Genomic DNA, 13,773 nt, shown 5'->3' on the forward strand with positions numbered 1-13,773 from the left:
CCATGAAATTAAAAGACATTTACTCCTTGGAAGGAAAGCTATGACAAACCTAGACAGCGTATTAAAAAGCAGAGACATCACTTTGCTCACAAAGGTTTGTATATTCTAAGCTTGGTTTTTCCAGCAGTTACGTATGGATATAAAATACGACTAAGCAACTAAACAACAACAATGATACCTCTTCACAAAGAGATGAAAGTAAAGAGCTGGAGCTCCATCTCTGTATTAGTCACATGTCCCTTCAGTCTGTCTTTTGAAAACCTGCACAGTCCCTGCTACTCTATGGGAAGTCAGGAAATACATATACATTGAAAGAAGCAGTCCCATGTGCTGCACATTTATTACAGCTGAAATGATCCTGGATCTCAAAATCAGAAATAACTTTTCCTTTCACATCCTTTGAAATGCAAAGCTACAAAGAGCCAGATTTCTTAGTTCCAGTGGGTTTTTTTTCCAGATATGCCACAAAGTCTTTGTTTCGTCTATAATAACAATCTGAAGTTCTCCTTTGCCAAACATTTTTTCAAGCCTAGAGGATGGTAAACTGTCATTTACTGAGTAACGCCTATGGAAACTATATGTATACCTAGTTATAAATCTAAATAAAGTGCGGTTAGAGATTCACTTCTGGCATGATGGAGGAAAAATGAAGTCATTCAGTCATGTCTGACTCTTTGCGACCCCATGGACTGTAGCCTACCAGGCTCCTCCATCCATGGGATTCTCCAGGCAAGAATACTGGAGTGGGTAGCCATTTCCTTCTCCAGGAGATCTTCCCCCAACCCAGGGATTGAACCTGGGTCTTCCGCACTGCAGGCAGACTCTTTACTGTCCGAACCACCAGGGAAGCCTGGAGGAAAGCTGCCTTCAATCCTCTCCCCAAAACGTAATGTTAAGTCTGGACCAAATGACCAGAGACAACCATTTCAGTGCTCTTGTCAAGCATAGGCATACAAATGTAGAGTGCTTATTTGTGAAAATAACCTCAGGTAAGAACAGAATGAGTTTGATACATATATACCTAAAGCTGTCTCCTCTCTCCCACCAGCTCTATCAAGTGGTAGTTCAACCAGGGCTGGACAGCAAGTGAAAACTAGCAGCTTTGTTGTCATTGCCTTAGTAGTGATAGCAGTGGCAAGTGAGTGGGGGAACCAGTGGTTGCAGGCCTGCAGCTGGGCAAGCAGAAGGCCAGCAGAATAGCTGAGGGTTTATCAGGGAGCTCCTGAATGCAAGACAATAAAAGGGGGCTTGCTAATCTCCATGTCTTGGGCTGACTAGAGGCTGTGATAGGCACAGCAGAGACTAGAGTAAGCCTAAGACAACCACACACTTTTTGGCCAATGGAGCCAATGGAGTTCATGGGCAAAGATGAGAGATCACACAAAGTATAAGCGCCAGGACAGTCTTGAAAAAGACCATAAGTAGCAATGTACTTCTCAATTCACACATAAATAAATCAGATTAACACCCAAAACTCATTGAATGTAATATAGTATATATTAAAGACTGACTATATCCCCCATGACTTCCTTCATGGCTCAGCCAGTAAGAAGTCTGCCTGTAATGCAGGAGATCCAGGTTCAATCCCTGGGTTGGGAAGATCTCCTGGAGAAGGAAATGGCAACCTACTCCAGTATTCTTGCCTGGAAAATCCCATGGACAGAAGAGCCTGACAAGCTACAGTTCATGGGGTCTCAAAGAGTTGGACATGACTGAGCAACTTCACTTCAAACTTCTTCAATATCCCCCTCAATTTATATGCTGAAACTCTAACTCCTAAGGCGATGGTGCTTGGAGAAGGGGCCTTTGGGAGGCGATCAGCTCCTGAGGGTGGAGCACTGGTCCAGGGATAAGACCAGAGAGCTCTTTCTCTTCATGTGAGGACACAGAGAGAAGGCAGCCACTCATAAACTGGGAACAGTCCTCACCAGCAACCCCGAACTGGCCAGCACCTTGCTCTTAATTTCCAGTCTCCAAAAGTGTAAGGAAATAAATTTTGTTTTTAAGTCACTGAAAGATCAGTGTGTGGTAATTCTGCTATGGTAGTCTGAGCTTATTAAGGCATGTGAATAGAATTCAAGGCAAAAAACATAGGAATATCTCAAAGACATAGAAAAAGATTTGACAATTCACACACACACACAAAAACCTTGTGGTCGATTAGGAATAAAAAGGAATATCCTCTTTCTGATAAAGCAAACCCATGAAAAACCTGAAACTAAAGCTTTTCCTTTAAGATGGGAACAAGGCAAATATGTGGAATTTGTCTTCTGGGCAGCATTGTATTGGACCAACTGCAATAAGACAAAAAACAAAAAAAAATCCCCCACTGGAATGGAAGAAGTCAAACTGTCTTTATTCAGAGACGACACAATCCTATGTGTAGAAAATACTAAGGAATTCAGAAAAAAATTACTAGAATAAATGAGTTTAGGAAGGCTAGGTGTAATAATAATAAGCAAACTGCAAATGAATTTAAGAAGAAAGTTCCATTCATGATAGTACCAAATAGAATAAAATATTTAGAAATACATGTAAAAGAAATGCAAGATTTGTATGTGAAAAAATAAAACTGATGAAAAACATTTTAAATGATCTAAGTAAATGAACAGTCCATATTCACAGATTAACAGATATAATATTGGTAAGATTGTGTATTAGTTTGGTAAGGCTTCCTTAACAAAATATTACAAATCATGTGGCTTAAAAGAGATTTTACTCTCTCTCAGTTCTGGAGGCTAGAAGTCTTAGTCAAGGTGCTGGCAGTCCATGCTCCCTATGAAGGTTCAAGGGAAGATTTCTTCCTTGACTCTTCCTAGCTTCTCATGGTTGCTGGCAATCTTTGGCCTTCCTTGACTTGTAGCCGCATTGTTCCAATCTCTGCCTCTCCCACTGCATAGTGTTAACAAACACCATGTGCATCTCTGTGTTAAAATTTCTATTTTCTTATGAGGATACCAATCACTGAATTAATCCAGTTTGACTTCATTTCAACTTGCTGACATTGTCAAAGACCCTACAGTAAGATATCAGGGTCTAAGACTTGAACACATCTTTCTGGGGGACACAATTCAACCTAACAAATAACAATACTTTCCAAATTGATCTGTGGATTCAATGCAATCCCTGCCAAAATCCACCTGGCTTTTGCAGAAATTTAGTTGACCCTACAATGTGTATGGAAATTCAAAGGCTCTAACATAGACAAAACAATTTTGAAAAAGAAAAAAAATTGGAGGAATTTTATCACCCAATTCCAAAGCTCAAAGGCTTTGGAGTAACATACAGTAACAAAGACAGTATGATATTTGTGTAAGGATACGTATACAGATTAATGAAACGATTGAGAACTTGTAAATCCTTACACACACAGTCAATTTGTGTGTCAAAATTGCGTGTCAATTTTGACAAAGTTGCCAAGACAATTCAAAAGGAAAAGAATAGTTTTTTCAACAAATAGTAATAGGATGGATAAATATATTCAGGCAAAAACCAAAAAACTGTAAATCCTATCCTCACAACATATGCAACAATTTACTCAAAATGGATCATGAATCTAAATGCAAGTGCTAAAACTACTAGAAGAAAACATCAAAGAAAAGTCTTTATGTCTTTGGGTTAGGCAAAGATATGACGTCAAAAGCATGATAAGTAAAACGGACTTCACTAAAATTAAAAACTTTAGAGTTTCAAAAACACCACCCATAAAATAAAAGACAAGGTAGGGCCTAGAAGAAAATATTTGTACATCATTTTCCTGATAAAGAACTTGCATGAGAACTACACAAACAACTCTGACAATTTAATAAGACAAGCAATCCAATTTTAAAATGGTTAAAAGAACTGAATCAACATCACAGACACATATAAATGACATGTGAAAAAATCATTAGATCAGTGGTTGTCTGGGGTTGGGGTGCAGGCATCGATTGCAAAAAAAAAAACCAAACGGACTTAAGAAGAACTTTTGGAAAAAAAAAAAAAGAACAACTTTTGGAATGATGGAAATGTTTTAAAACTGAACTGTGGATGCATAACTGTTTATTTACTAAAAATAAATTCCTCCATTCAGAATGGAAGAATTCTATGGTAAGCTGTGTATCAGTAAAGCTGAAAAAAAAATATGAAGTTATTGTTTCACTCCAACATACATGTCAGAAATGCCACAGCAAAGGAGAAAAGGGCAATCAACTCTGCCTGTGAAAGTGGGGCAGGAGCCAAGGACAGAGATGAATAGCAAGGCTGAAGAGAATAGACACACTATTCCTGCAGTATCTATTGTCTACTCTCTTCTAGGTGCTGAGAACAAATCAGAAGCAAAGCCCCACACCTGTAAAACTCTATTGAAGAGATAGGAAATAAACAATAACAAACACAATAAAAAGTTAAATATATAGAATCTATAGACAGTATTTGAATTTTGATAATCAACGATGAGATTCCTCAGGCAGAAGGGGAAAGTCAGGTACAGGACACAGGATGTGCCACAGAAGAATGAGGGAATATGGTTCCACGTAATTCAGTGAGCTCTAAGGTCGGGCTGTACAGAAAAACAGTCAGAGATGGCCAATGAAAAGTTCAAAATAGGAATCAGAAGTGACACTCAGCTTTTCATCTAATTTTCTGCACCACTTTGGTATTTCACTGGTACAGACGAAACTGAGATCTGCCTGGCAAAAAAATGACAGAACCAGCAGGTACTGATGGTCTCATGGGGCTAACGGAACAGGACTTGGCACGTAGTAAATGCACTAAAAACACTTGCCACTATGTTTATTCTTCATTTATGGTGTCACAGTGCCTAGGTTATATGCTTCACTTAGTTTATTTAACTTAAATGCAGAGTACATCATGGGAAATGCTGGGCTAGATGAATCACAAGCTGGAATCAAGATTCAGGAGAAATATCAACAACCTCAGATATACAGATGATACCATTCTAATGGCAGAAAGTGAAGAGGAACTAAAGAGCCTTTTAATGAGGGTGAAAGACCAGAGTGAAAAAAGCTAGCTTGAAAAGCAACATTCAAAAAACACTAAGATCATGGCATCTGGTCCCAACACTATGGCAAACAGAAGGGAAAAAAGTGGAAACAATGACAGATTTTCTTTTCTTGGGCTCCAAAATCACTGTGGATGGTAACTGCAGCCATGAAATTAAAAGATGCTTGCTCCTTGGAAGAAAAGCTATGACCAAACTAGACAGCATATTAAAAAGCAGAGACATTACTTTGCCAACAAAGATCCATACAGTCAAAGCTATGGTTTTTCCAGTAGTTATGTACTGATGTGAGAACTGGACCATAAAGAAGGCTGAGCACCAAAGAATTGATGCTTTTGAACTGTGGTGTTGGAGAAGACTCTTGAGAGTCCCTTGGACTGCAAGGAGATCAAACCAGTCAATCCTAAAGGAAATCAATCCTGAATATTCATTGGAAGGACTGATGCTGAAGTTGAAGCTCCAATACTTTGGCCAACCTGATGCGAAGAGCCGACTCACTGGAAAAGACCCTGATGCTGGGAAAGACTGAAGGCAAGAGAAGGGGATGACAGAGGATGAGATGGTTGGATGGCATCACTGACTCAATGGACATGAGTTTGAGTAAACTCCGGGAGATGGTGAAGGACAGGGAAGCCTGGTGTGCTGCAGTCCATGAGGTTGCAAAGAGTCAGACACGACTTAGTGACTGAACAACAAGAAGTGCCTAAATTATTAAGCTCTACAGTCCACCCAGAAAGCTACACAACGTGAATCAAGAAGAGATGTAAAAAAAGATTTGTCTCCTTTTTTAAGATGGTCCTTGCAGGAACAATACATGGAAGTGTTTTACTAATCCTTAGGGCATGGATTCACAGCACTGCAGTTCTCTCTCTTTCAGAAATACCTTTATAGCCCTTCCTAAAATTGATGGACAGTTTTAAAAATTATCTAAGGCTCTTTCTTAGGTCACCAACTCAGTGCAAACAAAGGGAAAGCCTATCAGTAACAGACTACTCCCCAACGACTGTGAAGATTAACTTAATATATGGAGGCACAAAGAGTTAATTTCGGAGGACTGGGTTGTCCAAACCCTGCACATCTCAAAGATCTTCAGGATTGGCACTTGACTGACTCCTGAGATATCCTCCGAGCCCTTGGAATACCCTGCTAGTACAATGTATTTGTATGCCAGTCTTTGTGCCACACTATATCAGTCTGACCAGACAGTTTATGCTAACAAATGTGACTTATGGTGAATAATTTGGCAGGCCTGAAGTCCTTGGTTTGACCTCTGGGGGTGCTGGAGATTGAGTAGCTAAGCATATTCATGTGACTGACGCCCAAGAAAACCCTGAACACCAAGACTCAGGGGAGTTTCCCTGGTTTGCAACATTTTGTCATTAAAAAAATTAAGTGCATCCCTATGCAACTTCACTGGGAAGGGACATCTGGAAGCTTGTGCCTGGTTTCTCCTGGACTTTGCCCCATACCTTTCCCCTTTGATCATGTAAAATCTGTATTCTTTCACTACCATAAGCCATACAATAAGGATAGCAGTTTTCTTTCTGGAGTTCTGTGAATTCTAGTGAATCACTGAGCCTAAGGGGTGGTCTTAGGGACACATGACTGAATATAAAAGAGCTTAGAACAGCACCTGGCATCTAGTGAGCAATATACCAATAATTATATTGCAAAGTGCTGAGAAGTCATTGAAAAGTTTTAAGAAAGCTAGAAGTGCTATTATTTCTTCCAATCTCTGATCTCCATTTCCACAGTAGGTTGGGGCCAACATGATTAAACAAGAATATACTTCTTTAATCACAAGCCTGAGACACAGTGGATTTTATGTCAATTTCCATGAGATAGTGATTCTACTTGGCGGACAACTGTAAAATAGAATGAATGTCTAAATGTTATTAGACACAGGCTGACAATAATCAGATTAGAAACAGTTAAATACAGCAGAGATTTCACAATATAGCATACCTTGAATTCCTTTATGCTTGGAAGCGATGCATTTAGAAATTCTTCAGTTAATCTCTTCCAACTAGCAGCTTTGCTGAGATCGGAATGAATGATGAATTTTTCGTAGATCCTAGAATGTTAAAAAAAAAAAAATCAACTAGTAACTCTAAAGTTATATTAATAAAAAAGTCTGTAAGAAAATACATAGATATCTGAACATGCACACACATATATATATATATACATATAAACTGACTTACCCTTCTATTGTCTTTTCTACTTTGTGGCTATTGACATCTAAGAAACGATGAAATCTAAAAGAGAAAATGTGATTCTTATATCAATTGTGTCATAAAGCTAAGTAGACTAGTCTCACAGTCCAACACATTCCCCCTCAAACACCCTATACTCAGGTATGTTTCCAGTGAGAGCACCTCTCTCCCTGTATCACCTCTGCCATTCATGCAAACAACCAGTGAATCTGAGACTGCTCAAGCATCCTTTCCTTACAACACAGACTGCCTTGAGTTTCCCAACTGTCCTCTGGCTCCTCTGTCTTTCCATAATGCCCCGTGTGTAAGTTCAGCCCAGCACATCCCTGTTAGCAGCGTTTCTTAATCTTTTTATGCCATTGCGAAGCCCCCATGAATCCTAGGGATCCCGTCTCAGGATAAAATGAAATAGAAAGGAAGCCAAGCATACTGAAATATAGTTTTTAAATATTTTCTGAAGTCTGTAATATAGTGAGACATATTTCTTTGTTAAAACATTAAATAACAAGATCTAGAAGTGGGTTCATAACTACATAACAGTAAATAAGATTTATTAGAAATACCTGCAGTAAAAAAAAAAAAAATACCTGCAGTAACTACAATACGAAATTGTGAGTTCTACTGGTGACACAGTCATACATAAGTTATTACTTCTTGTTGCTTTCACTCATAATTGAAGGAAATGCAACTTTTTAGCTAGAGGTTAATGTAATTTTCTTCTTGTCCCAATCTGTACTATCTGAATTCTACTATTAATATATTCAGACCCTCAGGTTAAGAAGTCCTATTCTACATCATATGTAATAATTTCTGTCTGTCTTATTTAAGAGTAGAAGCTGTATTGCACCCGTCTGTGAATTTCTAAGGCCTAGAATGTGGCCTCAATTTTTTAAAATATAAATATGAATTGTTCATTTTTTCTGATGGATTAAAGCATCACAAAATTACAGTGTAGCTCACTCAACTCTTGTTTTCCATCGTTCAGTGGAAGCCACACAACCTGTACTTAAAAGAAGTAAATTACACTACTAAATAAAATATCTAATTCTAACCTAGCAAATGGCTGAGTGGAATACCATTTTACCTATAAATTTAGTTTCTCAATGTGTAAAAGGAGTTAGTAACTGCTAATGTCTCCCCTAACTCTAAAATGATGTCTGCTTACCTACTGTCATTTAGACATAGAAAAATTATTTGGGATAGGACATTTACGTTTCTCTTAATATGACCTATTCTCTGAACATGACCTATTCTCTGAATATCATCTATTAAGGAATTGTTATATTTGTTACACTTAAGAATTGAGTATTTTATTTCAAAAACGGGGCCGTTTAGACTTATCTATTCTTATTATAAACCATGTGGGCACTTTACGTATGATCATTAAGGTTGATAAAAAGATTACCGATTTTGAAAAACTGTTTACCATTCAAGAAGACTTCTACTGACATTAAACAGGCAGAAGATTAACAATGACTACCATTCTTCTAATAATAATTTCATTACAGGTAATGATCATAACTGATTTACATGTCCCATAAGAAAAATGATAGCTCTACGTTCACCTAAGTACCTAATCTGAGTAAATCTTTAAAAATTAATTAAATAAAAAACCGTATTAAAAGTTGCATTAGATGGCCTCGAATACTCTATGCCAAGAACTGTTTTAGGTGCTGGCATAAGAAATGAACAAAACAAACGAAGACCCCTACTCTGGTGGAGCTTGTATTCTGCCTGATGGTGGGGGTGGAGACAAACACTAACAACAAATAAGTTATTCAATGTGTTATGCTTCGCGTTTTGGAGAAGAGCAGAGTAAGAGAAATACGGAGTGGTCCGAGCAGAAAAGGAGTCAGTGAAAATAGGGTGTGACCATTATTTTGCTCTAAAATTTTAATCAATCAACCACTCAAAAAATTGTTTGATGGGCAGGGGCCCGCACTAAGCGCAGTGGGCAGAGCAGGAAACCGGATCGACAGAACTCTTCACTAGGAGAAAGATCGGAGGACGACCCTCAGCAACACACAACCCATTGTTTGAGCTAAGCCTGGTGTGCCGCAGTCCACGGAGTAGCAAAGAGTCGAACACGACTGAGCGACTGAACTGAACTGATTACGGCCTCGGGCACCCAGCAGGCACGAAGGCGTTAAGCTGCTGGACCGGCAAAGAGCGCGGGGACTCTGCCGGTCGTGCAACACAACTCGCCAGACCCCTTCCCTTCCCCGGCTGCGATGCCGCGTCCACACCTGAAGTTGGACCAGGCGAAGTGCAACGCGAGCTGGAAGTTGGGGTCCGCTTCGTCCTGGACGCCCGCCACAAGGCGAACGAGCTCGCGCACGTCGCGCTCTTGTCGTCTATCCAGCCGACTCCAGGACTGCGGCAGGGACGCCATACCTCCCGCGCTCCCGCCGTTCTTCGCGAGGTCGCGCCAGCTCTCGCGCGAGTTCGAGCTGCCGCCGCGTTGCGCGTCTCCCTCGCGAGAGTTCGCGCTGCAGTCACGTTGAGTTTTGGGTCTGGTTCTAGTCGGTGGCAGGGTTGTGTGTGTGTTCTCCAGTCTCATCTGATTAAATTTAGGAATATCATCAAAGGAGAAGCAGTTATTAATTTTATTGATAATAGTCTCTGACTGACTTTGGTTGATGGCCTTACGTCTGATGTTTCAAGAACAGGCACTTCTCGTTCGATGCACCGGTTTGCACAGTTTTTTGGTACCACGATTCGTCAGCTGTCAGTCATTCGGTTTTCTCTTAGAGGTGATATCCAGCGATCTTTGGGTTCCGCTCTGCCTGCATGGGCTACACTACGTGGCGCACACTACAGCAGGTGTAAAGAAAGCGCGTTGTCCCGCACGCAGGCCGAGCCCCTTGCCTCCTGCTCCCCCCAGTGACTCCCAGTGGGCCAAGGAGGACTTAGTAAGCAACACTGCCTGAAAGTGGAGTAGTGCTTTTGTTGCTGTTCTTAATTAAAACTGTACTTTTAAACTGTTTATGTAAAGGATTGCTCATAACCATTTCAAGACTTGTTGCATAAAACGTTTAACTTTTTTTTTCTTTTAGGGATCTACTAGGTTTTCATGCGGTTTGTTACATTGCATTACTCTAGCTGTTCGGGCGGTCATAACAAAATACCATAGACTGGGTGGTTTGTAAACAACAGAAATTTATTTCTCATAGTTCTGCAGGCAGCAGTTTGAGATCCACGTGCCAGCATGATTGGGTGAGGGCCCTCTTTCTGGAATTAGACTTCTGGTTGTGTTTTCACTGGGTGAAAGGGGCAAGGGAACTTGCTGGGGTCTCTTTTATAAGGGCACTAACTTCATTCTCAAGACCTCCACCATCCTTTTATAATCACCTTTCAAATACCATCATGTTGGGCACTAAGATTTCAAATTATTAATTTTGAGGGTGCACAAACACCCAGACTATAGCAACTACCTAAAACATAGACTGCACACAACTGAACAAATCCTGTAAGAAGGGGGAAATCATAGGAGTAGAAATGATTCTGTGAAAGGAAATTTATACCTTCTCCCTGGGGCAGTCTTTTCTACTCCAGTCTCAACTATCATCTGTGTGTTTATAACTCTCAGATTTGTGTATGCAACACACATTTTTCTTAGCACTCCAAGTCTAAAATTGCTTATTGTACATTTCCAGAAATAAACATATACACTTAACATGTGTCTCTCCTGACTCCCTAACCAGCCAGTTGGTCTTGACCTCTGGAGGGAGATCTAGAAAACTTTCCATAGCGTGCTCCCAATGACTTAGACCCAGTAGGGACTGAGCTACTCTCACACACCTCCCTGGCTGGCGTAGGCCAATGTTCCCTTTCAAGAAAAGGAGTTGGAGCCTCATTCAGAATACCACTGAGCGTCTAAGGCTGGGGACATGGAAATACTTTTGGAAAGTATATGCAAAGAAAGAACAGCAAACAGGTTGGGTGCACTTCCACATGTCCTTTGCTGGTCTAGGCCAATGCAGTCCTCCAGAATGGCCTCTAGATAAACTTCCTGAAAGTGTATGCAAAGACCCTGCTTATTTAACTCACATGCAGAGTACATCATGCAAAATGTCAGGCTGGATGAAGCACAAGCTGGAATCAAGATTGCTGGGAGAAATATCAGTAACCTCAGATATGCAGATGACACCATCCTTATGGCAGAAAGCAAAGAAGAACTAAAGAGCCTCTTGATGAAAGTGAAAGAGGAGAGTGAAAAAGCTGGCTTAAAACTAAAACTCAACATTCAAAAAAACAAAGATCATGGCATCTGGTCCCATCACTTCATGGCAAATTGATGGGGAAACAATGGAAACAGTGACAGACTTTATTTTCTTGGACTCTAAAATCACTGCAAATGGTGACTGCAGCCATGAAATTAAAAGGTGGTTATTACTCCTTGTAAGAAAAACCTAGATAGAATATTAAAAAGCAGAGACATTACTTTGCCAATAAATATCTGTCTAGTCAAAGCTATGGTTTTTCCAGTAGTCATGTACAAATGTGAGAGTTGAACTATAAAGAAAGCAGAAAAAAAAAAAAAGAAAGCAGAGCACCAAAGAATTGATGCTTTTGAACTGTGGTGTTGGAGAAGACTCTTGAGAGTCCCTTGGACTGCAAGGAGATCCAACCAGTCCATCCTAAAGGAAATCAGTCCTGGGTGTTCATTGGAAGGACTGATGCTGAAGCTGAAACTCCAATAGTTTGGCGACCTGGTTCAAAGAACTTACTCATTGGAAAAGACCCTGATGCTGGGAAAGATTGAAGGCGGGAGGAGAAGGGGACAACAGAAGATGAGATGGTTGGATGGCATCACGGACTCAATGGATATGAAATTGAGTAAGCTCCAGGAGTTGGTGACGGAAAGGGAAGCCTGGAGGGCTATAGCCATGGGGTTACAAAGAGTCGGACATCACTGAGCGACTGAACTGAACTGAACTGAACATAGATTAAAGAACAGTGTATGAGTAAAAGATACTGGTTTGTTCAGCCCTTATTGGTTCTGCATCTTAAGCGTAACGACTTGAAGATAGAGTCTAGGGTAAGTAAATACATAGCTCATTAACGTAGCTTAAGAAAAACATTTACATAAGAAAAACGCATTGGTTATCTCAAGGTTTGAGAAAAGTTAAGTTCAGGTAGAACGAGGTTCCATCATGGCAACACCGAATTTTAAGAGCAGCCTGCTTTTAAATTTGTATAGAGAAGGGAAAAAAATCTGACACTTGTAGTTTGTTTCCTCCTGCCGCTTAGAGAGAGAAAACAACGTCTGACACTTGTAGCCTATTTCCTCTCTTTGGAGACCCCTAGCCTTCCTGCCTGTTACCCTCTCACCAGGAATCCAGCCACTGGATCACAGGAGGAACGCAGCAGCCGCAGGGCTAAGAAAGTTAAATTTGTCAGGGAATCTCCAGTTCCTCCCCGCACCCAGCACGTCGCTCCTCCCTCCGCGGACAGGTCCGCAGCAGCTCACCCTCGGGCTCGCCGGCCGGCCCTTGGGCCAATCTGCAGCGATCGGGCCCCCCCAGCCCCCCACTGCCGCACAGCCCTTCAGGGAGGAGCCGGAGAGCAGGGGCGCCCTGCGCAGCGGAGGTTTAATATTAAAAAAATTAAATATTTAATATGCAAATATTAATATTATTCACATCTGTAGTATATAATGTATCTTATGTAACTCAGTGGTAGAGAACAACTAGCTAATAATGTGATGAAAATTGACAATGATTAAAACATTTAAGAATGGGCCCTGGAGCTTCCTGGGCCTCGATCTCGCTAGGATTAAATGGAAAGAAGCAGTTAATTTGACTTGAGATGTACTAAAGGCAAAAAACTAAAACTTTGGCAAATAACTCCAGGTTAAAAAAAGAGGTACTTTTAGTTCCCATACCGGGAGTCGAACCCGGGCCGCCTGGGTGAAAACCAGGAATCCTAACCGCTAGACCATGTGGGAACCACTGAGAACGTGTGCCCCTTATTCGTATATATATTATCTCCATCAGCCTTTCGTCAGCATAACCACACGCCTGCGCACTTGAGACTGCGCGCGCTTGTAGCATTTCTGCCTGACTGCGGCTGCGCGAGCTGGGTCTGCCTACGTAGTGTTTGTCAGCACATCTGGGCGTGTCCTGAAGGGAGGGAACTCTTACTCCGGAAAGCGCGCCCTAGAACCCAACCCAGGGTGGGCGAAGAGGCGCTTGTAACCCGCTTGGACCGTGGACGCCCCCGAAGCCCAGTTTCAAACCATAAATGAAGGAGGGCTAGTGCTTGACCTTCGATGTCAACTGACGTCTAAAACAAAAGACTTCTCTCCCCGTGGCCACCCGCCTCAGGACCAGGTTCCCAGAGAAAATCTTTTCCTAGAAAAGCAAAAACAGCGTGTTCCCCTTCACTTCTTTTGGCTTGAGAATCTCTGACATGCAGCCTTTGTGTTGGCGGAGGGATGCCCGTTTCCCCTCCAGTCACATTGTTTCTTTGAGTGCTTCAATTAAGCTTTTCACAAAGGTAGGGTGCCCCCTCTCCAAAATTCCCCCAATCCAACCAGAAGATTTGCCCTAC

The 13,773-nt window shown here is 41.2% G+C and overlaps 1 protein-coding gene and 1 non-coding gene across 2 annotated transcripts in view; both read right to left on the reverse strand.

The window, feature by feature from the left end:
- TUBGCP5 (tubulin gamma complex component 5) overlaps nt 1-9,640 on the reverse strand; it is a 55,318-nt gene extending 45,678 nt beyond the window's left edge. Inside the window, exons 1-3 of the mRNA XM_020906831.2 lie at nt 9,465-9,640; nt 7,207-7,260; nt 6,968-7,076 (exon numbers count right to left, since the gene is read on the reverse strand). Of these exons, the coding sequence (XP_020762490.1) occupies nt 6,968-7,076; nt 7,207-7,260; nt 9,465-9,610 (309 nt within the window). The 5' untranslated portion in view covers nt 9,611-9,640. The remainder of the gene's footprint in view (nt 1-6,967; nt 7,077-7,206; nt 7,261-9,464) is intronic.
- A 3,456-nt stretch (nt 9,641-13,096) lies between these two features.
- On the reverse strand, nt 13,097-13,168 carry TRNAE-UUC (transfer RNA glutamic acid (anticodon UUC)). Its single transcript has one exon. It is a non-coding gene; the product is annotated as a tRNA-Glu (tRNA).
- Between the last annotated feature and the right edge of the window lie 605 nt (nt 13,169-13,773).

Source organism: Odocoileus virginianus, unplaced genomic scaffold (assembly GCF_023699985.2).
Source record: "Odocoileus virginianus isolate 20LAN1187 ecotype Illinois unplaced genomic scaffold, Ovbor_1.2 Unplaced_Contig_9, whole genome shotgun sequence".
Taxonomy (NCBI): Eukaryota; Metazoa; Chordata; class Mammalia; order Artiodactyla; family Cervidae; genus Odocoileus; species Odocoileus virginianus.